This window comes from Lepidochelys kempii, chromosome 4 (genome assembly GCF_965140285.1).
Source record: "Lepidochelys kempii isolate rLepKem1 chromosome 4, rLepKem1.hap1, whole genome shotgun sequence".
NCBI classification, from domain to species: Eukaryota; Metazoa; Chordata; order Testudines; family Cheloniidae; genus Lepidochelys; species Lepidochelys kempii.
The window spans coordinates 128376947-128399764 of record NC_136383.1 but is presented as its reverse complement, the minus strand read 5'-3'; the positions used below and the strand labels follow the sequence as shown (position 1 = coordinate 128399764).

The window sequence follows — 22818 nt, the reverse complement described above, 5'->3', positions numbered from 1 at the left end:
TAATTATTTTTTTTAAAAAAAATAATATTTATATCAGTCTCTTTGAGCTCAACTCTTTTTTGGACTCGGGGTTGGCAATACTACAAATGTTAATATGTGCAAATAACAGAATAGAAAATAATGCAGAGAACATTATACCACTTCCTCAATGTATTCTCACCTGGATTCTGATTACCCTATTAGAGAAAAGATAGAGTTAAAATAGGAGAGGGAGGAGATGTCTGGAGAGCAAAGACAAAATAGATCAAAAGTATGGAAGCTTCTACGGAGAGATTGGAAAGATAGGAACTACTAAGAAAGGAGGGATCTAAGATGTAACATGATAGAGGTATAGAAAATAAAAAATGGTATTGTCTAGGTGAATCATGTCCTACTATTTATCCTTTTGTATAATAAAAGAACAGGGGAACACTCATTGAAAATGAAAGGCAACATTTAAAACTAGTAAGATTTTTTCTTTTTTAATTCAAGGCAGTTAACCAGAGGAAGTCATTACCACGAGATGTCATTGAGGACAAGAGCATAGCAGGATTCAGAAAAGGATTATAAATGGTCTAAGAGAAAACAGGAATTACAATGCCAGATCAGACCAGTGGTTTCTCTAATCCAGTATTTATTTCTGACAATGGCTGGTACTAGCTGCATTAGAGGAAGATGCAAGAAACTCTGCAATGAGCAGTTGTGGTATAACCTACCCGTATAGAAAGCTTCCTGATCTTCATTAGTTTATGGGATTTTTTTTGTCCTGAAACACACAAACCCTCGGGCTTCAGGGATAAACAAGTGACTAGAGCTAGAAAAAATCTTCTATGGTAGGTTATTTCGTAATTGGCCATTACAATGTTTCTTGCACCTTCCTCTGAGGTATCTGGTTTGGCCACTGTCAGAAACAGGGTACCAGACTAGATCGACCACTATTCTGATCTAGTATAGCAATTCCTATGTCCTAGTCATTTTTTTCTTGAAACAATATCCGAGTTTAATGAAGAGGGGAAGCTGACTAGTCTAGTCTGTGTCCTTTTGGAAGTTTGACACGGTTTGACACTGCTACAGAGAAAAACTGAGTAGGTTTAGTCAGTTTCTCTTTGCAGCATTTTAATAGCAAAGTGAAATTAACAACACATCATAATAGCACATCATTGCTTGTTGTGTGCATACAGCTGAGTGGTGGGGTGACTAGCAAGAAGCATCAGTAAATTGTGTAGACCCCTCCCAAGCCGCTCTTAAAGGGGAATGAACTAGGTCAATTAATAGCCCTCCTCCACCTTTAATTTTTGTTGTTATCTGTGAGATAAGGGCTGCAAATGGACCTGTCTAAATGCTGACTTTGATTTGCAGCACTCCATTCCTTCTCTGATAAATAAAAAGTACATGTGTTTAAGAATGCCATTTATAGTGCAACAGTTCTTGGCAATCACCAGAGGGAAATGTTCATCTGCTGTTCCTCAGAGTGCTTATAATGTAAAATTAAAGTTGCTTGACCCAGAGTAGCCAGCCAGCAGGTGTTAGCTGTTTGCCAGCACAAGAAGTGGGAAGCATACAGTGTACCTGATATGCAGTTACTTTTCTCAGGTGACCCTTAGGTTATGTCTACGCTACAGCAACACAGCTATCGTCTTTCCATCGCTGTAGATAATCCACCCTTGTGAGAGAAAGTAGCTAAGCTGATGGAAGAATTTTTCTGTCAGCCTAGCTGTGTCTACACCATGGCTTAGGCTGACTTAACTATATTACACGGGTATGAATTTTTCATACCCCTGAATGACGTAGCTAGGTCAACCTAAAGTTTAGGTGTAAACCTGTCTTCCGTGTGATTATTTTTAGGACTGAGAAGCTTAAAAATCATACACTCGTTTCTGTGTTTAGCTGGAAAGGACAATCTAGGAATAAGCAGAGCCATAGAAATTATAAATGGAAAAATACCAATAGTTCAAACTCTAGTTTCTTGAAACATGACTCCGATAGTCTTTTGCACATAAAAAAATCATACCTCACTGATCTCCAATCTTTATGATAAGGGTGGCTGTCATCTTATGCTCCCAGAGGAATGGAGAGAAAAAATCCATGTTAGTGTCATGTAATAATGTCCATTAATTTTGTGCAGCACTTAGATACCATGACTGTAGGCATACCATAAAAATCTAACAGATACATTGAGTTTGATATACTGATAAAGACTTTTACAAGATCGTTGAATTGCTCATAAACTCTGGATTGAAGTTAGGAACTCAAGCAGAAGTCCTTTTGACTTTTTTATCCCACTGAAGTCAATTGAAGCTGCTGGGCACTCAGCGCTCTTGGAAAAACAGGCCATTTATTCTCGAATGTGGATATGGGAACTTCAGCATCCATTTTTTGAAAATTTTGGCTAGTCTTTTTAGGTGTTCTTACTATACTAATGATGGCTCACAGTCAGACCTTGTTATGTAGTCGGTATGCTTTGAAATGATAGGAAAAAATGAGACTCTAGAATAAGAAAAGCTATGGTAACAAAATTCTACTTTTACACAGACCCCACCCCGAATTGCATTGACAAGAAATAAAAAATGCCCACTGTACACCAGCATCTGTTCGGTTCAGGTGATGCATAGTTTAAGTACTATGGTTAAGATTTTCAAAGCAGCCTGGGGGATTTAGACAAATTTTCCACTAAAAGTTGTGGAAGATTTGTGTCCCAATCCCTTGCACTGACTGAGAATTTAAACACATATCTTTAAGAAGTGACTGCCTATTAATAGTGCAACTTCTTGTTGGACTGGAAGTTCAGGAGACCTGCTATTCCTTATAAAACCAAATATCAAATCGGTGTCTGTTTTTTGTAGGCATACAATGATAAAACATAACTTTATGGCATCCAGTTAGTTGTTTCAGCTCAGTTCCTTGAAACCACCAGATCCATATTCCCTGCTGCTAACGCTATAACTTCTTTTTGCTTTCACATTCCATGTCAGGATTCTTAGGTGTGCTATAGAAATGTCTGACCGCACATACTTTTTCCTCTGCTAAGAAAGCTGTGCAATGTGGATCTACGGTCAGGAGACCATATTTACAATTAATGTTCTTGAGTGGTACAGGAAAGATTGTCCGAGTTTCCCTGTTCAAAACAAAGAAATATTACAAACATTTTCCCATGGTAATATTATCACATGTATTCACTTACATTCCAATTCATTTTTTTTAAAAAAGAGATCTCCTTCATGTATATTTCCCTAGTGTAGACATCCCCTTGCTGTTCAGTGCTCTTGCTAATTATGCAGGATAAGGGGCCTTCCTTTAAGCAAACTGATCCAGTTTTGTAGAAAGTTCGTAACTTTTGGAAACTTAGGTAGGCTTGTACTAAAGCACAGAGCTGAGAATCATGAAATCTTGGCTCTCTTCCCAGCTCTGAGATGGACTTCTTGTGTGGCTCAGAGCAAGTCATTTTACTCTCTCCATTTGACAGGGATGAGACTAAATACATCATGAATCTCCGATTGTTTTACAGTTATTGGATGGATAGTGCTAGAGAAATGAAAAACATGATTAGAATTAAGCATCTGGCCAATGTAACTCATGAAAAGTGTTTGAAAATAAAGTTTGCATTTGGATATAATATTTTTGAGCCAGTGACTGGCGGTGGACATCTTGCTGAAAAACAACATTTGTCACACAATCAATGTGGGAACCCAACACAGAAGACTGTAAGGACCACATTTTTAAATGTCTCTGCTTATGAATTGCAGTTATAGATCAACCAGTAGTTATGTGCAAGTCAGGACTGTACATATGCATAGATACAATAATAAAGATTTGTGCGTCTGCAAATCCCCACTTTGTGCAAGTGCATCAAGACTTTGTGGTAGACGCTTTTCTTTGGATTGTTAAACTGATATGAAAGCAACATGCAAAGTGTTTTTATAGTCCCATGCTTCAGGCTTCCATTCTGTAGGAGCCACAAATGGTGTCCCTTTTCAGTGAGATGATTGCAACTGTGTCAGTTCATTCCTAGGTTGTACTGCTTGTATTAAATGCATGCTTGATTAGCAGAAGTGTTTGAGTATGTCTAAAAACACTCCTTTATAACAGGGGTATTTTGATGTCACTGATAAGCTGATGACTGTGTTCTCCCTAGTGTTAGCAGAGGAAATATCATTCAGAGCAGGGGTGGGCAAACTTTTTGGCCCGAGGGCCACATCGTGGTTGCGAAACTGTATGGAGGGCTGGGTAGGGAAGGCTGTGCCTCCCCAAACAGCCTGGCCCCCTCCCACTTCCCGCCCCCTGACTGCCCCCCTCAGAACTCCTGACCCATCCAACCCCTCCTGCTCCTTGTCCCCTGACTGCCCCCTCCTGACCCCGTCCCTAACTGCACCCCCCCCGGACCCCACCCCCTATCCAACCCACCCTGCTCCCTGTCTGCCCCCCAGGACCTCCTTCCCCTTATCTAACCCCCACCCCCTCCCCTTACCTTGCCACTCAGAACGGCAGGACAGGCTTATTGGAAAGCCTGGGAGGTGAGCGGGTGTAAGCTGCACTGCCCGTGCAGCAGCGTGGCTGCGGTGGAAGGGGGACAGCGGGAGAGGGGCTGGGGGCAAGCCTCCCCTGCCGGGAGCTCAGGGGCTGAGCAGGATGGTCCCACGGGATGGATGTGGCCCATTGGCCGTAATTTGCCCACCTCTGATTCAGAGCAATAAAACATTGGTAGCCAGGGGGTCCCAAACTTTTTCATAGTGTGGACCACCACTTAACGGAGAGCATCTCATAGACCTGACACCTCCCCTATAATTTGTGGTCATACAGGCCATCTGGCTACCCACATGGTCCTTTTCATCCCCTGTGCTCCTGGACATATTACCTGGCGCATTCCTTTCTCATGCTCCTCTGGATGTTCCTTTCCTGTTCTGAATGGGAGCTGCAGTTCCACTGGTGAATCCAATCGCCAAGGGCTGTTTCCTCCTCCAACCTTTATAAGAGCCCCCCTTAGTGGAGACATTAAAACTTGCTCTTCTTCTTTGCTTCAGTCTCCTCACCGGGATCTTCAAGGCCCTGCCAGTTCAGTGCCTGGCTGTTTTTCCTCTCGTTTCCTCCTCTCCTCTTCCCAAACATCTCTCCTAACTACACTTCCACTTCCATGTTGCCCTTCAAGGGCTTGTTGACACAAGAAAGTTGCCTGGGTTTAAATTGAGGTGTGAATTTAAGCCCATTTAGTTAAACCAATGCACACCCCTATGTGGACGCTCTTCCTTTATTTTAAGAGTGGCTTTTTTGGGGTTAGTTTAAGAATTTATCTACACTTGAAAATTAATTCGGATTAAGCGAAAGTGTGAATTTAAAGCACAGTCAACCTTGGATTAAGCTAAGTGAGAATAAAATGCTCTTATTCTGGGACAAGAGTGTCCACACATGGACCAGCTACTGTGCTTTAAATTCATACCATACCTTGATCCAAGTTTACTTTCAAGTGTAGGCCATCCTAAATCAACCAGGAGCAGAGTTAAACTAAACCAGAGCAAACCACTCTTAAACTGAAAAAAGCCTTCATGTAGGGGTTTGCCCCAGTTTAAGTAAATCCATTTAAAAACCAGTTTAAGGTAAACGAGTGCAACTTTTTTTGACGAGACCTCAGTGCCTTCCTCTTAGTTGTATCTAGCAACTTTCTCATCTTCCTTCAAATCTGTCCTTTAAAACGCACTTCTTTTGCCAAGCCTTCCCACGCTCATGGTGAAATTCACTCCTGTGCAGAGGGCTAGCACAGGACCTGTGTACTACTTCAGTCCTATTTAAGGGCCTGTTCCTATCCCATTCCTTTCAAACAGTTTCCAATCCATCTGAACTGGACTCTAAGTCCTTGGGGCAGAATCTTTGCTGTCTCTTTATTTTTATAAGGACCAGGTACACTTATGGTTTTCTATAACTAATACCTTGATGATTCACTAGAGCAGCAGTTTTGTGGGTGAGATGGTTTAGGTAGCTTTGCAATAGTCCTTTGAAAACATAACCAGGCTCTATGTGATTTCTTGCTTTAATACATCACAATTCAGTGAATGGACCTTTGTTTCATCCTATTGCATTGGATGTAAATATGTGAACATCAACAGCAGCTGGTATGTCTCTTAAGTAAAGAAATGAAAATCTTTCTTGTCCTAGCTACTGACTGTTCCTCTCTTTAACCTTTGATTTTAGGTGGTACGTTGGACGAGGCGACCAGAAAAGATCTTTTCACAGACACCTTCTGTAAAGTGTGCGGGGCTGTGCTGCAGTTTGAGTCGCAAAGAATTTCACATTACGAGGTAAGCCATAAGGGTATGTCAGTATCCTCCTACATAATGCTACCTGTTTTTTTTCCAATGACAATTGCATTGCATATGGGTCACTTATGGCTTTTTGTAGTGACTTATCCAAGACTCCTCATGATGGTTGGATGGTGACCAGAGTTGCATACTATGACTACCAGGATCAGTTACAGTTACCGCAGCTGAAGGGTTGTACACATGTTCTAAGTCAGTGGTTCTCAAACTTTTGTACTGGTGACCCCTTTCACATAGCAAGCCTCTGAGTGTGACCCCCCCCCTTATAAATTTAAAAACACTTTTTAATATATTTAACACCATTATAAATGCTGGAGGCAAAGCGGGGTTTGGGGTGGAGGCTGACAGCTCACACCCCCTCCCCCCCACGACCCCCGAAGGGTCCCAACCCCCAGTTTGAGAATCCCTGTTCTAAGTAGATTACATAGGACACAGTGAACTATAAATCATGCTGAAGGCTTTTAGTCTTGGAACTAATAAATATCTTGGGTGAATACTTTTTTGTTATAAAGTGTACTTTGCCTTTACATGGGATCCTTTGTCTGTACAGAGGTTCCCAGGCACTAGTATTTCTTCCAGTTTCAGCCAAAGCAATATAATCTCTTCACTCTCAATCTTCACAAGTTAAAGAAGTTCAGAATGTCTGCTACCTTGGGAGTTCATTATTGTTATCTACAGTAGAAACTGAGGACTTGCTCCAGCAAGGTGCTGAGTGCCCTTTACTCTTGTTCACTTCAGTTGGAGTCAAAGACACTCAGTATCTCATAGGGATCAGGCTTCAGCATGAGTTTCTCTCTTTTGGGATATGTCTTCACTGGAAAAAAAAAAAAGGTGCGTTCTTAACTCAGGTTAGCTAACTTGGGTTAAAATAGCAATGAAGACATGGCAAGTCAGCTTTTCACTTGAGTTAGCAACTCAACTTAAAGCCTTTAGGGGAGCTTGAGGTTGAACTTGAGCTACTAACCTGAGTTAAAAACAGAGTTGCTGTGTCTTCACTGTTGTTTTAACCCAGATAGTTAACCTGAGCTAAGAACACACCATTTTGTTTTTTGCGGTGCAGACATACCCTTTGTTGAATCTGACCTCAACTGAGGATGCAGATAATATCCTAATGACTTCACCATTACAGGGGGAAAGGCTATTTTCCATACTGGTAGTGTTTTCTGAGTCAATGTTTTAGCCAGCATCAAACTCGTGTGTAGCAGGATCTCGTTCTCTTTGGTGGCTTTGTATGGGCAGCCTGAGATTGCTCCTCTGAAGCCATGGCATCTGTTTGGATAGTATCCGCTCAGAGCAGGCAAATGACATGTTGGCCAACAGGTGACTACCATATCCTGGAACATATGTGCAGCTGTGTTTTACCAGGATAGGGTGTGGTATGAGATGGCACCTCCAGAATTAAAAAGGAACTGAAAAATGTAGGATCCTTCCTACTGGGAGGCAGAATGGCCTTGTGGTTAAGGCACAAGAGTGGGAAGCAGGAGAGCTGGGTTCTCGTCTTCATTCTGCAATAGACTTTCTCTGAGATCTTGTGTATGTTTCTTAGCCTGTCCAGGCTTCAGTGTCTCCATCTGTTAGAGAGAGATGGAAGGGATGGTTGTTTCACTAAGGTGAGGATTAACTCGTGACTATAAAGACTGCTTTTAGATCCTTGAACAGAAACCCCTATAAAAGCACTACATATTAGCATTATTGATTAACTTAACTTCTGTACCCAGAAAGATAATGGAGCAAATAATTAAGCAATCAATTTGCAAGCATCTAGAAGAAAGTAAGGTGATAAGTAACAGTCGACATGGATTTGTCAAGAATAAATAGTGTCAAACCACCCTGATAGCTCTCTTTGACAGGGTAACAAGCCTTGTGGATGGGGGAGAGCGGTAGATGTGGTATATCTTGAGTTTAGATACTGTCTCACATGACTTTCTCGTAAACAAACTAGGGAAATGCAACCCTGATGGAGCTACTATAAGGTGGGTGCAAAACTGGTTGGAAAACTGCTCCCAGAGAGTAGTTATCAGTGGTTCACAGTCAAGCTGCAAGTGCATAACAAGTGGGGTCCCGCAGGGATCAGTTGTGGGTCTGGTTCTGTTCAATATCTTTATCAATTATTTAGATAATGGCATAGAGAGTACACTTATAAAGTTTGCGGATGATACCAAGCTGGGAGGGGTTGCAAGTAATTTGAAGGATAGGATTAAAATTCAAAATGATCTGGACAAACTGGAGACATGGTCTGAAATAAATAGGATGAAATTCAATAAGGACAAATGCAAAGTACTCCATTTAAGAAGAAACAATCCGTTGCACACACAGAAGATGGGAAATGACTGCCTAGGAAGAAATACTGCTGAAAGGGATCTGGAGATCATAGTGGACCATAAGCCAAATATGAGTCAACAGTGTTACACTGTGGCAAAAAAAGAAAACATCATTCTGGGATGTATTAGCAGGAGTGTTGTAAGCAAAACACGAGAAGTAATTCTTACACTCTACTCTGTGCTGATTAGGCCTCTGCTGGAGTATTGTGTCCAGTTCTGGGCACCACATTTCAGGAAAGATGTGGACAAATTGGAGAAAGTCCAGAGAAGATCAACAGAAATTATTAAAGGTCTAGAAAACATGACCTATGAGGGAGGATTGAAAAAATTGGGTTTGTTTAGTCTGGAAAAGAGAAGACTGAGAGGGGACTTGATAACAGTTTTCAAGTACCTAAAAGGTTGTTACAAGGAGGAGGAGGAAAAAATGTTCTTCTTAACCTCTGAGGATAGGACAAGAAGCAATGGGCTTTAAATTGCAGCAAGGGTGGTTTAGGTTGGACATTAGGAAAAACTTCCTGACTGTCAGGGTGGTTAAGCACTGGGATAAATTGCCTAGGGAGGTTGTGGAATTTCCATCATTGAAGATTTTTAAGAGCAGGTGTCATAAATATAAAGAGAAGGGTAAACACCTTTAAAATCCCTCCTGGCCAGAGGAAAAACCCTTTCACCTGTAAAGGGTTAAGAAGCTAGGATAACCTCGCTGGCACCTGACCAAAATGACCAATGAGGAGACAAGATACTTTCAAAAGCTGGGGGGGAGGGAGAAACAAAGCCTCCCTCTCTCTCTCTGTCTGTGTGATGCTTTTGCCAGAGACAGAACAGGAATGGAGTTTTAGAACTTAGTAAGTAATCTAGCTAGATATGCATTAGATTCTGATTCCTTTAAATGGCTGAGAAAATAAGCTGTGCTGAATGGAATGTAGATTCCTGTTTTTGTGTCTTTTTGTAATTTAAGGTTTTGCCTAAAGGGATTCTCTGTGTTTTGAATCTGATTACCCTGTAAGGTATTTACCATCCTGATTTTACAGAGGTGATTCTTTTTACTTCTGTTAAAATTCTTCTTTTAAGAATCTGAATGCTTTTTCATTGTTCTTAAGATCCAAGGGTTTGGGTCTGTGTTCACCTATGCAAATTGGTGAGGATTTTTATCAAGCCTTCCCCAGGAAAGGGGGTGTAAAGGTAAGGGAGGATTTTGAGGGGAAAGACGTTTCCAAATGGGCTCTTTCCCAGTAATATACCGGTTAGACGTTTGGTGGTAGCAGCGATAAAGTCCAAGGGCAAAAGGTAAAATAGTTTGTACCTTGGGGAAGTTTTAAGCTAAGCTGGTAAAAGTAAGCTTAGGAGGTTTTCGTGCAGGTCCCCACATCTGTACCCTAGAGTTCAGAGTGGGGAAGGAACCTTGACAGCAGGTTAGGCAAACACCTGTCAGGGATGGTCTAGATCAGTAGTTCTCAAAGCCAGTCCGCCGCTTATTCAGGGAGAGCCCCTGGCAGGCCGGGCCGGTTTGTTTACCGGCCACGTCAGCAGGTTCGGCCGATCGTGGCTCCCACTGGCTGTGGTTCGCCACTCTAGGCCAATGGGGGCTGTGGGAAGTGACGCGGGCCGAGGGATGTGCTGGCTGCCCTTCCCGCAGCCCCCGTTGGCCTGGAGTGGCGAACCGCTGCCAGTGGGAGCTGCAGTCGGCCAAACCTGCTGATGTGGCAGGTAAACAAACCGGCCCGGCCCGCCAGGGGCTTTCCCTGAACAAGCGGCGGACCGGCTTTGAGAACCTCTGGTCTAGATAATACTTGTTCCCTGCACTCATGGCAGGACTAGGACTACATGACCTCTTGAGGTCCCTTCCAGTCCTATGATTCTATGATTAATAAATATTATTATACAGTCTTTATACAGTTGTGGCTCTCTTGCTATATCAATACAATCTGTAAGTATGAAAGCAGCTTTTCATAGTTTCATAGAGTTTAAGGCCAGAAAGGACCATTAGATCATCTAGTCTGACTCCTATATTGAGCCCAATAACTTGGTTTAGACCAAAGCATTTCAGTCCTCAGGAGACTAAACAGTTATGTGCCCTAAGCAGAGAACAGGAGCGACTGAGGTGACATGACCAATGCAATAACGGAATTGATTAGTTGTGATATGCCCAGAAGATCCTACCAGGAGAACCAGGCCCCATGATGCAGAAGAAGGTAAAAACCCACAAAGGTCCCTGCCAGTCTACCTGGGGAAAAAATCCTTCCCAACCACAGACAGATTCATAGATTACAAAGTCTGGAGGGACCACTGTGACCATCTAGTCTGACTTCCTGTATAACACACCCCATAAACTTCCTTAAAATAATTCCTAGAGCAGATCTTTTAGAAAAACATCCAATCTTGATTTAAAAACTGCCAGTGGTGGATAATCCACCACAACTCTTGATAAATTGTTCCAATGGTTAATTACCCTCACTGTTAAAAATTTATTTTCAGTCTTAATTTGTCTAGCTTCAACTTCCAGCCAATGGATCATGTTATACTTTTCTCTGCTAGATTGAAGAGCAAATTGTCAAATATTTGTTCCCCATGTAGATACTTCTAGACAGTGATCAAGTCACCCCTTAAACTTCTCTCTGTTAGACACAAGGAGCTTATGATATTTAGCTTATCACTGTAAGGCATGTCATCTAATCCTTTAATCATTCTCATGGCTCTTCTCTGAACTCTACAATTTATCAATATTCTTCTTGAATTGTGAACCCAGCAGCAGATAAAGTATTTCAGCTGTGATTGCACCCGTGCCAGTACAGAGGTAAAACAACATCTCTGCTCCTACTTTAGGGTCCCCTGTTTATGCATCCAAGGATCATGTCAGCCTTTTTGGCCACAGCATCACACTGGGACTCACATTCATCTGATTATCCACCATGATCCCCAAGTCTTTTTCAGAGTCACTGCTTCCCAGGATAGTCCCCCATCCTATAAGTATGGCCTGCATTCTTTGTTCTTAAATGTATACATTTACATTTGTCAGATTAAAATGCATATTGTTTTCTTGCATCCACTTTACCAAGCAATCCAGATTGCTCTATTTCAGTGACCTATTCTCTTCTTCATTCACCGCTCACCAAATCGTTGTCATCTGCAAATTTTATCAGCAGTTATTTTATGTTCTCTTCCGGATCATTGATAAAAATATTAAATAGCATGAATCAGCGAACCAATGCCTGTATGTTGATGCCTCACTTACAATTACATGTTGAGACCTATCAGTTAGCTAGCTTTTAACCTGTTTAATAAGTGCCATGTTAATTTTATATTCTAGTTTTTTAATCAAAATGTTGTAGAAGTCTATAAACATTATTATCTTTATCAGCCAAATTTGTAATCTCATCTAAAAAAGTTAGTTAGTTTTACAGTATGTACTTTCCATAACACTATGTTGGTTGGCATTAATTATTTACCCTCCGGTAATTCTTTATTAATAGAGTCCCATATGAATAGCTCCATTATCTTGCCAGGGATCAGTGTCAGATTGACCGGCCTGTAATTACCTAGGTTATCGCATTTTCTCTTTTTAAATATTGACCCAGTATTTGCTTTCTTCTGGAACTTCTTCCTCAGTGTTCCAAGAATTATTAAAAATCAACACTAACAGTTCAGTGAGCTCCTCAGCGAGCTCTTCTAAAACTCTTAGATGCAAGGTATCTGAGCCTGCTGATTTAAAAATGTCTGGCTTTAGAAGCTGCTGTTCGACATCCTCCTGAGATACTAGTGGAATGGAACAAGTGTTATTGTATGATATGACTACATCATCTGTTTTTTCCCAAATATGGAACCGATATTTATGGGATGTTTCAGTCTTTTCTGCATCATTATTGATAATTCTACCATTTCCATCTAGTAATGGACCAGTACGTTTATTACGATTATCTGACAGATCTGGCAACCAGTTTGATCCTGAGCGTGTGAACAAGACCTACCCGCCAAACATCTAAGGGGATTATCTGAACCACCTCAGAGTATTGGTGTCTTGTCTCCAGCTGTGGCCCATCCCTCATGCTTCAGAGGAACACAAAACAAACAAAAAAAAGCCCCCAACCCAGAATACGTCTGGCCAATTGTGATACAGGGATGAAGGGGAGGAGGATTCCTTCCTGACCCCTTCAGATAACCAGCTGAAGCCTAGAAGCATGAGATTTAGATTATAGTCATTGTCTTAATGCAGAGCTACAAGTGTTATGAGTGTGCTGAGGGCAGTGCAGAGCTTCCTGTTCTCTCTGTGTACCATGAAGGAAGGGAATGAACAGGGGGATTCTCAGATTTTGACAAAGCAAATCTTAATTTCTGGGTAAATCAACACATGGGTCCTTGTTAATGGAGTAGGAATAATTTTTCTCTTTCCAGGGCAAAAAGCATGCTCAGAAAGTTCGCCTTTATTTCCAAATGCGCAGTGAACAAGATGACGGACAAGAGCCTGGCAAACAGAAGAGACCAGATCATGTGAACTTTCAGGTAACATTTCCTCTTCAGATCTCTGGCTAAGATGTTAAATGAGCTCTTTGTTGTTGAACCCTTGTAACTGAGCTTGTCTTTGGTTTCAGGTGGATGGGAGTGGAGTAGTGGACAAAAACAAATATTGTAATCTTTGCAACATGATTTTTACTTCTCCAGTTGTTGCTCAGTCTCATTACCTGGGAAAAATACATGCCAAAAAGCTGAAGCAATTATCAGGAGACCAACCTCAAGTGCCTGCACAGAACACTCAACCACAAACAGGTGAGAACTAAATGGGCTTTGTGTCCTACGTGGTGCATGTATTTTATTGTCACTTCTCTGAAACAGATAAAGTGAAGCATTGACCATCTTCCCAGCACTACTACTTCACTGTGCTTTTATTGAAGTGTGGCAGAAGGTATGACAACTCAAGATGCAACCATCAAGTGAAAGAATGAAGACACTGTTGCTTAATCAGAGTCAGCAAGTCCATAGCAAAGGACTGGGAGTCAGGGACCCTTGCGTTATAATCCCTCCTCTACCACTGACTGTGGCTGTAAGCAAATGTCTCCATTTTTCCATCTGAAATGCAACTAACACCACTTCTACTCTTGGGGTATTGTGAGGGTTGATTGCAGCCCTTAGCAGGCATGATACTAATTGCTAAATTAGTATTACTGATTATTAAGAAAATCTCACAACTGAGACTAGCATCTTGTGCAAGTCCTAGGGTTGAAACCTAAAGTATCTTTCGTGTTCTCGTGCCACGCACTCAGTATACCTGCAGGAGCTGGAAGAAGGTGACTTGGTGGTGACAGAAGCTCACGTGCCTGGTGAGCCCATTCTCCTCTGTGAGATGAGAGAGACTGAGGATTATTTTCTCTCTTGAACAGTGTTGTCTGGAGGCCCCAGGGTTGCCATTCTGCTGCTCTCCCTTTTCAACTCCAGTAGTTCAATACTTGGTTCTAAAGAACTGTTCCAGACTTTCCTTTGTTGTGCTGTTAACAGGTTCCCCCGCTGGGCCTTCTACATCTCTGGCACTCCAGCAGCCCTCAGCTGAGAAGCTCCCCCAGGAGCTGAATGTTGAAGAGTCCACGTCATCCTCTAGCATTGCTTTGGATTTAAATGATCCAGACAAGTACTGCAAGCTCTGCTCAGCTCCCTTCAATAATCCATTGATGGCCCATCAACATTATGTTGGCAAGAAGCACAAAAGGAACGAAGCACGGAAGAAGATGATGGAGGAGATGGGAGAGGAAGCTGTTCCTGCGGAATCCAGTGCAAATGGTAAGTGAGCTATGGGGAATTATTCCAGGGTCTTCACTGATTATAGCTGGGTGTTGGATGGTGCCTGATTTGTGCAAGGAAGTGAGGGCTCATTCTTCTGTTTTGGACTCAGTTTGTTTTCACCTTTCCCTTTGCGCTGTCACTGTTAGATTTTATGGTCTCTGAACACCTTTGCTTTGGAAAATATTTCCAGATGGCCCTGAGATCCAAATCCAGTTCTCATTGAACTTTGGCAGCAAAACTCTCATTGACTTTAATGGGAACCAGATCTGGCCCTCAGTGAACTGCCAACCCTTCCTATACTAGAACTCAAGATCTGGATCTGACTCCGTATTCAAATGTTGCTGTTTATATATTTCAGATCTCATTAGATGAATCAGGCTGTTGATCATAAATAAACTCGAGGAATACACTTTGATGCCAAACAATAGCCTGTTGGGATTGGGTGTATTTGCTGAATTTGTCTGATAGATAAGGTTGTTGGCTTTTGAGGTGGGGCATTTATTTACTGATTTTGCTGTGTTTGGAAATATTGATGCTTCAGCTTCTAAAGGGCGGTGCGGGGTGGGAATGACGTGACTTAGTAAAGCACAAGCCTTTCCTTCTCACATCTTACCATGTATTCACTTGAGGCTACATGTGTTACATCCGTTATGTACCATGTTGAAATTTCTCTAGGCATCATCCAGCATTCTCTACTCAGGAGATGCCCTTGTCTAAGCTAATACTACTGTATTTAGACTGGATGGTCCGGTTTATATTGTGAATGCTTTATACTTTATCCACACTGTGTATTTACAGTAATACTTCAATTTCCAGCACAGTTATCCTTCTTGTCAGCACTTGGGTATCAAGGTAATAGACCCTCTAGAAATATCATAGACGGAGAGCTCATTATCAATGTCCATAAATAATAATCTCATTATTTAGATCATGCCCATAATATACTATATGCTTTAAGGTTTACTATCACAGACCCAAATTCTCATGTGACTGGAACAAAACAAAATCTGTTTACTGCAGAAACTTTGCATCTGTCTGTAGAAGATTTTAGGAGGACGCTGTCTCTATAAAATGGCAGTTGCTTAAGGGAGTAGACAAAATGTGCTTTGTGTTTTGTTGTTTGTTTGCAATCTCTTTAACCTGCAACTCTGTTCTTTCAGCAGTTGGAGTTGGTAACTACATATGTCCTATATGTAACATCACTCTTACGTCTATAGAAATGTACCAGTCCCATATGCAAGGAAATAAACATCAGATTAAGTAAGTCTTTTGTCACTGGGGCAACTTGCATTGGCCACTGTCAGAAGACAGGAGACTGGGCTAGCTGGACCTTTGGTCTGACCCAGTATGGCCGTTTTTATGTTTTTACTGTACATCTCTGGCTGCACCACTGCACTGCTGGTTCAAGTTTCTGTTAAAGAGTAGAAGGATTGGAGGGGGTGCCCATCTTGTGCCGCAGCCTCTGGTGGCTGCTCTGTTAATTGGCTTTGACGTTGCACGTTTATTCTGCTGACTTAAATAGACACCAACAATTTAAAAATCACACTCAGATCAAAAATGTGTCTACCACTGGATGATAACATCATCTCCCTCCCTTCCCCACTCCCCAGATCAGCTCACGGAGCTTTCTCTCTCACACACACACTCAATTCTGGATGTTCCTTGCCTGCGGAAAAGGCCTGCACAGTTTTTCCTTACTAATTTTGCCAGATGGAGGCAGCACCACATACTTCGGTATGGAGCCTTCTGTGCTCAATCACCGTTGGAGGGAATGGCCTGTAATGTAAGGTTACCATTGCCGTGACGATTTAGGACCTGATCCCAAACAGTGTGGAGAGCCTGCAACTCTCATTGGCCTCCATGAAAGTTGCTGCACACCCAACACCTGTTGGAAACAGACCCTGTTAATATTAAACAACCTATATAAATAATATAGTAAACTAGTTTATTTACAATCTAGATAGAGGAAAGTCTTTAAATCTCTGTGTCCAGCTAGTTTAACAGTTTGTGGCTTTAATCTCTCTCTACATTCACAAATGGTATAATACTTTACTATCTGGATTCTGTACCACAGAAAGCTGGGAAGACAGGATGTTTTTTTCCCCCCTTCTCTCCCGCCCCCCCCCCAACCTTTTTTTCCTTTCCTTTCCCCTAGTCGCATCTTTTTAAAAAACAAGACAAAACTGCTGGTCATAATAATACTTAGCACTTGTGTGTGCTTTTCAAGGCATCTTCTCCGCTTAGGTGTAAATGTACTATGTAACATGCCACATCTAAACCAGGAAGACATAAAAGTCTTTACCTGACATTCTACCATAGTTCAAGAAGGAAACAGGCCAAAAAGTAGATTCGTTTTAGTAACTAAGATTTTATATCTGATTCTTGCAGAGAAACCATGGTTGTCAACCTCATAAAGAATTCAAAGAAAACATATGACTCCTTTCAAGATGAATTAGAAGATTACATTAAAGTGCAAAAAGCTAGAGGACTGGAACCAAAAACATATTTCAGAAAAGCAGAGGAGGAAGAGTTTGTAAACTATGAGTTAGAAGCTGTAAATGATTCTGATAATATTGTATCTTCCAATGTTACATTTGAACAAGGACAGCATTCCATCCTCTTCTCAGAAACATACATGTCATCACATGCTGTTGAAAACAGATCTCTGTGCTGGTTACCAGCTCATGAGAATAGGCTAAGACTAGAAAACATGGCTAAATGTCATGACAGCAAGGAATATTATTCAGAAATGCAAACATCTCAGGTGACCTCTTTCAAAGATGACAGCTATGGCGTATCATCTGCAGAATCCAGTGACTGCTACAAACACATCTCTTCTGATAATAGCACCCACTCCTATAGGAAAGGCCGAAAGCTTCGAAGGAAGCATGAAGACGGGGAAAGACATACTGGGGAAGGAGAAGAGAAACACAACAAAGAAGCCACAAAGCAGAAGAGAAAGGAAAACAGTGAAGACACAGATTCTGGAAAGGACAGAGAAATGCAAAAGCGAAGAAAGATTGATCTAGATTCAACTCACGAGAAAAAATCAAAGCACAGTAAAGACAAAAGAATTAAAGAAATACCCACTGAGAAAGAGAGTAGAAAGCACAAAAAGGATAAAAGGAAACTACAGCCTGATGGCAAAACAGAAGAAGAGATACTTTGGGATGAATCTATCCTGGGATTCTAATAGAGGTTTTGATTAACTTTATGAAGTCGGTATTTTTTGTAGTCTCTCTTAACCATGGTGTACTATGTTATGACTCAATAATTTTTGTCCCACTCTGTGGAAGCAAGAAAAAGCCTGACTTCTGAAAGTATTGGGTAGTAGGTATGAATCAGCTTTTAATAATCTCATACACACAACAGTCCTACAACAACATGAATTGAAAGCCTATAATCTGTTCTGGAATGTACTTCAAATATGGGTCAGTAGCTATACCATTCCTTTTGGAGTTTTATCACAGTGAATTGTCTCTTCCAAATCATATTACTGGCATTAATGTGGAGAATTTGATTATTCTTCCATTAGTATACAGAATCTTGTAAAATAAATAAGTACACAGTATTCCCAACCCTCCCTGTTCCAGTTTCACTAAAGGCTTTTAAGGGGAATGTGAAAAATATTTAGGTTTTTTGGTTCCAATTATTTACAACTGTTATTTTTCCCTCAGTTCTGAGTGAAAAGAGAGTCTATTAAACATGTAACTGATTGTCAGACATATGTTGTCCAGTATATTTTTCTCATAGCTGTGATCCAAATTTTTAGTTTAGAAAATACTGATAAAGTACCATATGCAAAATCAATTTCAGTTGGTAATTGCCACTCTGATTCAAGATAATTTACTTAAAATCTGCAACTATCAGTGGTGGAATAGAGCTTGATTTGAAAAACAAACAAACAATGCTTGAAAAATAAAAGAACAACTTTGTTGGGGGGAGGGTTAGAAATAAAATTTTACTAGCTCTTCATTCACAATATGAAACTAGATCCTTTTGATAGAGAACTAATGTAATATTTGGTGTCCTATAGTACATGAAATGAGTTGGTGTTCTCAGGCTGCCTTTGTGCTACTCTCAGGTCCTGGGCTTAATGGGCCATTGAGACTGGAACTACCTTTGCACCCTTACAGATGGTCCTTCTATGGCAGGGTTACCTTTGCACCCTTACAGATGGTCCTTCTATGGCAGGGTTGAGTCACATTAGCAAAGGAGTTGGGGGGATAATGCACAGTGCCTGCAAATGGCAGTGGTTTTCAATCTGTGGTCCACGGACCCCTGGGGGTCTGCAGGCTATGTCTAAGATTTCCAAAGGGGTCCGCACCTTCAATTGACATTTTTAGGGATCCATACAACAACAAAGAAAGGTTGAAAATCACTGGCCTGTGATGTCTAAGGTCTTTGGCTAAAGGAGGATAGGAGTTTCCCTTGCTGTCATTCTTTCACCTTAGGAGTGTTAAATTGACTCTAAAATGCTGTTCTACTCACCAAAAGAGAGATTGGTCTGTCATGTAAATGCTGCACATGCTACTTATCAAACGTTCTCATCCAGCATATGTGATATGGACCTCTATTTTATATTGAGAGGTTATAATTTTCTAGCCATTCATATTATATAAATAATGTGGTTCATATTTTTTCCAAATATTTATTTGCCTGTATTTGCAAATTTGTGTCAATAGGTATTTATACGACAGTCCATTTTTAAAACACTTACCAAGCCCATTTAAAAAAAATACTTACCATGTATTGCGAGTACATGTTTACTATATATACTGTTTTTAACTGTCAACTATCATACACTTTTTTCCTCCCTAGTTGCCAAAGCATCTAGATACTGTTGATAACTAAAGGAAAGTGTGCCAATTTTAGGTTATTAATCTAATTGAAACCACAGAAGCATGGGAATTTTGAGTTGAGGCACAGATGAAGGCCCCGATTCTACAATCAGATCTGCATGGAGACCTATTCAAGTCTGTGGTGCTCCATGCAGGCTCAAGGCTCTATCTGCACAGATGCGACTGCAGAATCGGGGACTTAATCTGTAACACGTTCTTTTCTAAATTTGTATATTGTGAGGGTCTTTAAACAGACAACTGCTGTGTATCAGCACAATAAGAATGAGCTATGGGCAGATTTTCAGTCTTAACTGTGAACTTCATTGTTGCACTAAGACTGCTTGAATCTAGGCTCAGTGTGAGACAGGATAATCTAACGGTTAGAATGAGGGACTGGGAATCAGGACTCCTGGACTCCATTCCCAGTTCTTCCACTGGCTTGCCACATGACCTTGCCGAAGTCACTTCACCTTGTGCTTCAGTTTCTCCATCCATAAATTAGGTATAATAATAATTACCTGTAAGAGAGGGATTGTAAGCTATACTGTTTGTAAAGAGTGTAGTGATCTTCAGCTAAAATGTGCTGTGTGAGTGCAACGAGTGTGTATCTTAAGGGAGGATTTTAGAATTTCCTGTGCCCACCTGTCTTTTTCTCCCTGGTATGTGGTACATTAAAATATCCGTTGTGATATCCATTACAGATATGTTTGAAAAAGGTTATGACTAAATAGGACCTTTCTCCTGCACTTTCAAAAGCAGGAGAAAAGTCTGGTTGACTGTGAAATAGAATATGTAGCCGAATGATGTCGTCTGAAAGCTGTACAGGGTACAGTTTTTAAAGATAAATGTGAACTTCTGAATATACCCTGTATGCCCCCAGCTCAGCAAGGTACATTGTGACTATTCACATCTTAAACGTAGTCATGCACTTAACCTACCTTGCTGAGTCTGGATTTAGGCCTTTAAAATCTCTCCTAGCAGCATCTCTATAAAGTGAAGATTAAGAGGTATTCTATTTTAAATGTAGTATATGGTCTGAATACAATGCCCTTCAACTAGCTCCTGTAACTGTAGTTCAAATTTATTATAAAAGTACAATATATTATTTTTATTTCTGGGTTAGTGTAATTGCATAGGGATATTACCATAGATATGAAAATATATCAGGTGAACAAATGTTCAGAGTGTTTTAAATATTGGAATAAGACATTAATTTGATAATTAAGCATTCCTAAAATTCTTGTAAGTAGCATTTGTGCTATTACTCATGTTACTGTGGTAAAATGCTTAGCAGTATTTTTAAAAATGGGACCAAATTGCAGTGAAGTAGCTAAATGATCGTTGTCAATTAGTTTAGGGTTTTCTCTATATCTCATTTATTTTATGCCCTGTTGCTTTTCGTAATACCTCTTTAGAATGGGGAGCGTATCATTCTAAATGTCCTGAACCTCCGAGTCATTAAATGGAGCCCACCATCTGTATTCGGATCCTCTAAAAGTTAGTGACTGTTGGTTTAAAAAATGTGTTTATCCATCAGATACTGAGGTGAAAGCATCCGGCTGTGATTCAAGAGATCTCTGTTATCTTCCCAGCTGTTCCACAGACTTCCTGTATGACCTTGGGCAACTCTCTTAATTTCTCTGTGCCTTAGTTTCCCCATTTGTAAAAATGGGCTGATAATAGTTTCATGGTGTTGTGAGGATTAATCCATTAATTTTTGTGAGGCGTGCAGATACTATAGTGTTAGGCTTATAAAAATGCCTATAAATAAAGATATAAATGTACAGTGATGACCAAAAATGAGCATAAATGCCACAATTTTTTTCACTTTCTACAGAAAGTCTTAAAAACAAACAGAACTATTCCTTCTAAAGAGGGTTCAACCTTCAAAAGAAAAATGAACTCATTTTAGCAATCACTCTTGTCAGATCAAAAGTTGGGCCTAAACACCATATGATATATTTTCAATAAATGCAGAGTGTCTTAATTTCAGAAGGCTACAGGAAAAGCACATAAGGCTGCTGTTTCATGCATGATGAGCTGCATGTGAGAAATTGGAGCAGCAATTTAGGCCTAAATTCTCGACTTGTGATTTTGGGGTGTCAAGCTTAGAGATCTCTTAAAGGGCCCCCTGATTTTCAGAAAATGCTGAGGACTTGCTCTCTCAAAATTAAGCTCTGTTAAGGTGTCTCAAGTTGGCCACCCAGAATCACTACTCGCTTTTGGAAAACGTAGGGCTTCGTGCGCCAACTCTTTCACCTCTGGAGATGTGGGCTCCCCTACTTGTGTCCCAAGTCAAAGTGAACTTGCTGATCTGATCTTAGAATGTGAAATTCTCTGCTGCACACACATGCCGCCTTCTCTAAAGAGGGAAAAGAGGGAGTATTGCGTGTCCGGACTGAAGTAATTGCCAGACCCATGACATGAAACTTGTACCATGCCTTTCTGCGAATGCATAGTGCTTTCCTGTGCTTGCTTAGCCCGCTTTCAACTTCAACACTATTTTTAACCAGTATGCTTAACAAGTCACCTGATACACGATCCCCTCCACATACGGCCAAACTGGTTGTGGCTTCATTCACATTATCTCATTAAGGCCCCACTCCCACAAGGTGCTGAGTGACTACAATTCTGCCTGAAGTCTTCACCCGAGTACAGGACTATTCCAACGAGAGGTAAGGTTGCTCAGCACCTTGAAAGATTAGGCCCTTATACCCAACCCTGCTCCCTTTGAAGTCAATAGAAGTTTTGCTGAGTTCACCTGGATCAGGATCAGGCCCTAAATATTTAAGGGATAGGGATGCATAATCTTCGCATGTCTCTCTCTTGGTGTAATATGCCATACAAGGCCAAATCAGGAATAAAGATCCATGCATTAGTCTGTGAAATCCATATCCATTATTCACTGTCATGCAGTTTTATGAACTAGAGCGTTCAGTACAGTTCTGAATTATTAGATGAAAACTCTTGGGCATGATTCTCATTTACGCTAAGGCCCCTTTATGCACTCTGGCATGGTATGTAGGTAATATGCCTTAAAGCGGGCATAGTTTACATGTATATCATTTTAAGGTGCTTTGACTCCCAGAGTGATGTAAAAGTGCTCTATTGTAAATGAGATTCAGGCTCTCAAATCTGAGGGAGAATGTCACCCTAGATCTTTAACTGGCTGCTCTATGTTTTTTGTCTCTGCCTCTCTCTTTTTTAGATTAGCAGATGAAAGAAAGCAATCTCTCATCCTAAGGAAAGAGGAGAGCTCTGGGCAGACCACACACATCAACCACACTCCTCTCTCTCTGCTGTCTCAGCCGTTCATGTGGCGAAAGTGTTATGTAGGCTAACACGTGCAAAGCCATGCACACAGTGTGCAGCTTGGCTGTAAGCAGTGGGTGCTGGCACAGCATCAGGTACGTACAGTATTGGGTGCAGAAGTAGTCACGATGCCATAACCCCTCCTGCTCTTCCCTTTCACATTGTCCTGCTTCTCTTCATATGTGACAAAACAGGAAAGCTAATGTCAGTGGGGAATAAGAAATCCAGATATACTTTTGTGCTGATGTCCAGTCTCTATCTTCTTTATGATGACTGTTTGGTCTGCTGTAGCTT

General features: G+C 41.0%; 1 protein-coding gene across 5 annotated transcripts in view; it reads left to right on the top strand.

Annotated features, from left to right (window-relative positions):
* Nucleotides 1–22506, top strand: part of KRCC1 (lysine rich coiled-coil 1) — a 43043-nt gene extending 20537 nt beyond the window's left edge. For 2 of the 5 annotated variants that reach the window (XM_073342889.1, XM_073342891.2), the window contains exons 2-7: nt 6160–6266; nt 12992–13099; nt 13189–13363; nt 14090–14368; nt 15532–15631; nt 16760–18094. In XM_073342889.1, coding sequence (XP_073198990.1) covers nt 6160–6266; nt 12992–13099; nt 13189–13363; nt 14090–14368; nt 15532–15631; nt 16760–17564 — 1574 coding nt within the window. In that variant the 3' untranslated portion in view covers nt 17565–18094. Of the gene's footprint in view, nt 1–6159; nt 6267–12991; nt 13100–13188; nt 13364–14089; nt 14369–15531; nt 15632–16759; nt 18095–22420 lie in introns of those variants that run through there. The other 3 variants (XR_012158772.1, XR_012158773.1, XM_073342890.1) reach the window with 3 other exon arrangements.
* Nucleotides 22507–22818: the final 312 nt, after the last annotated feature.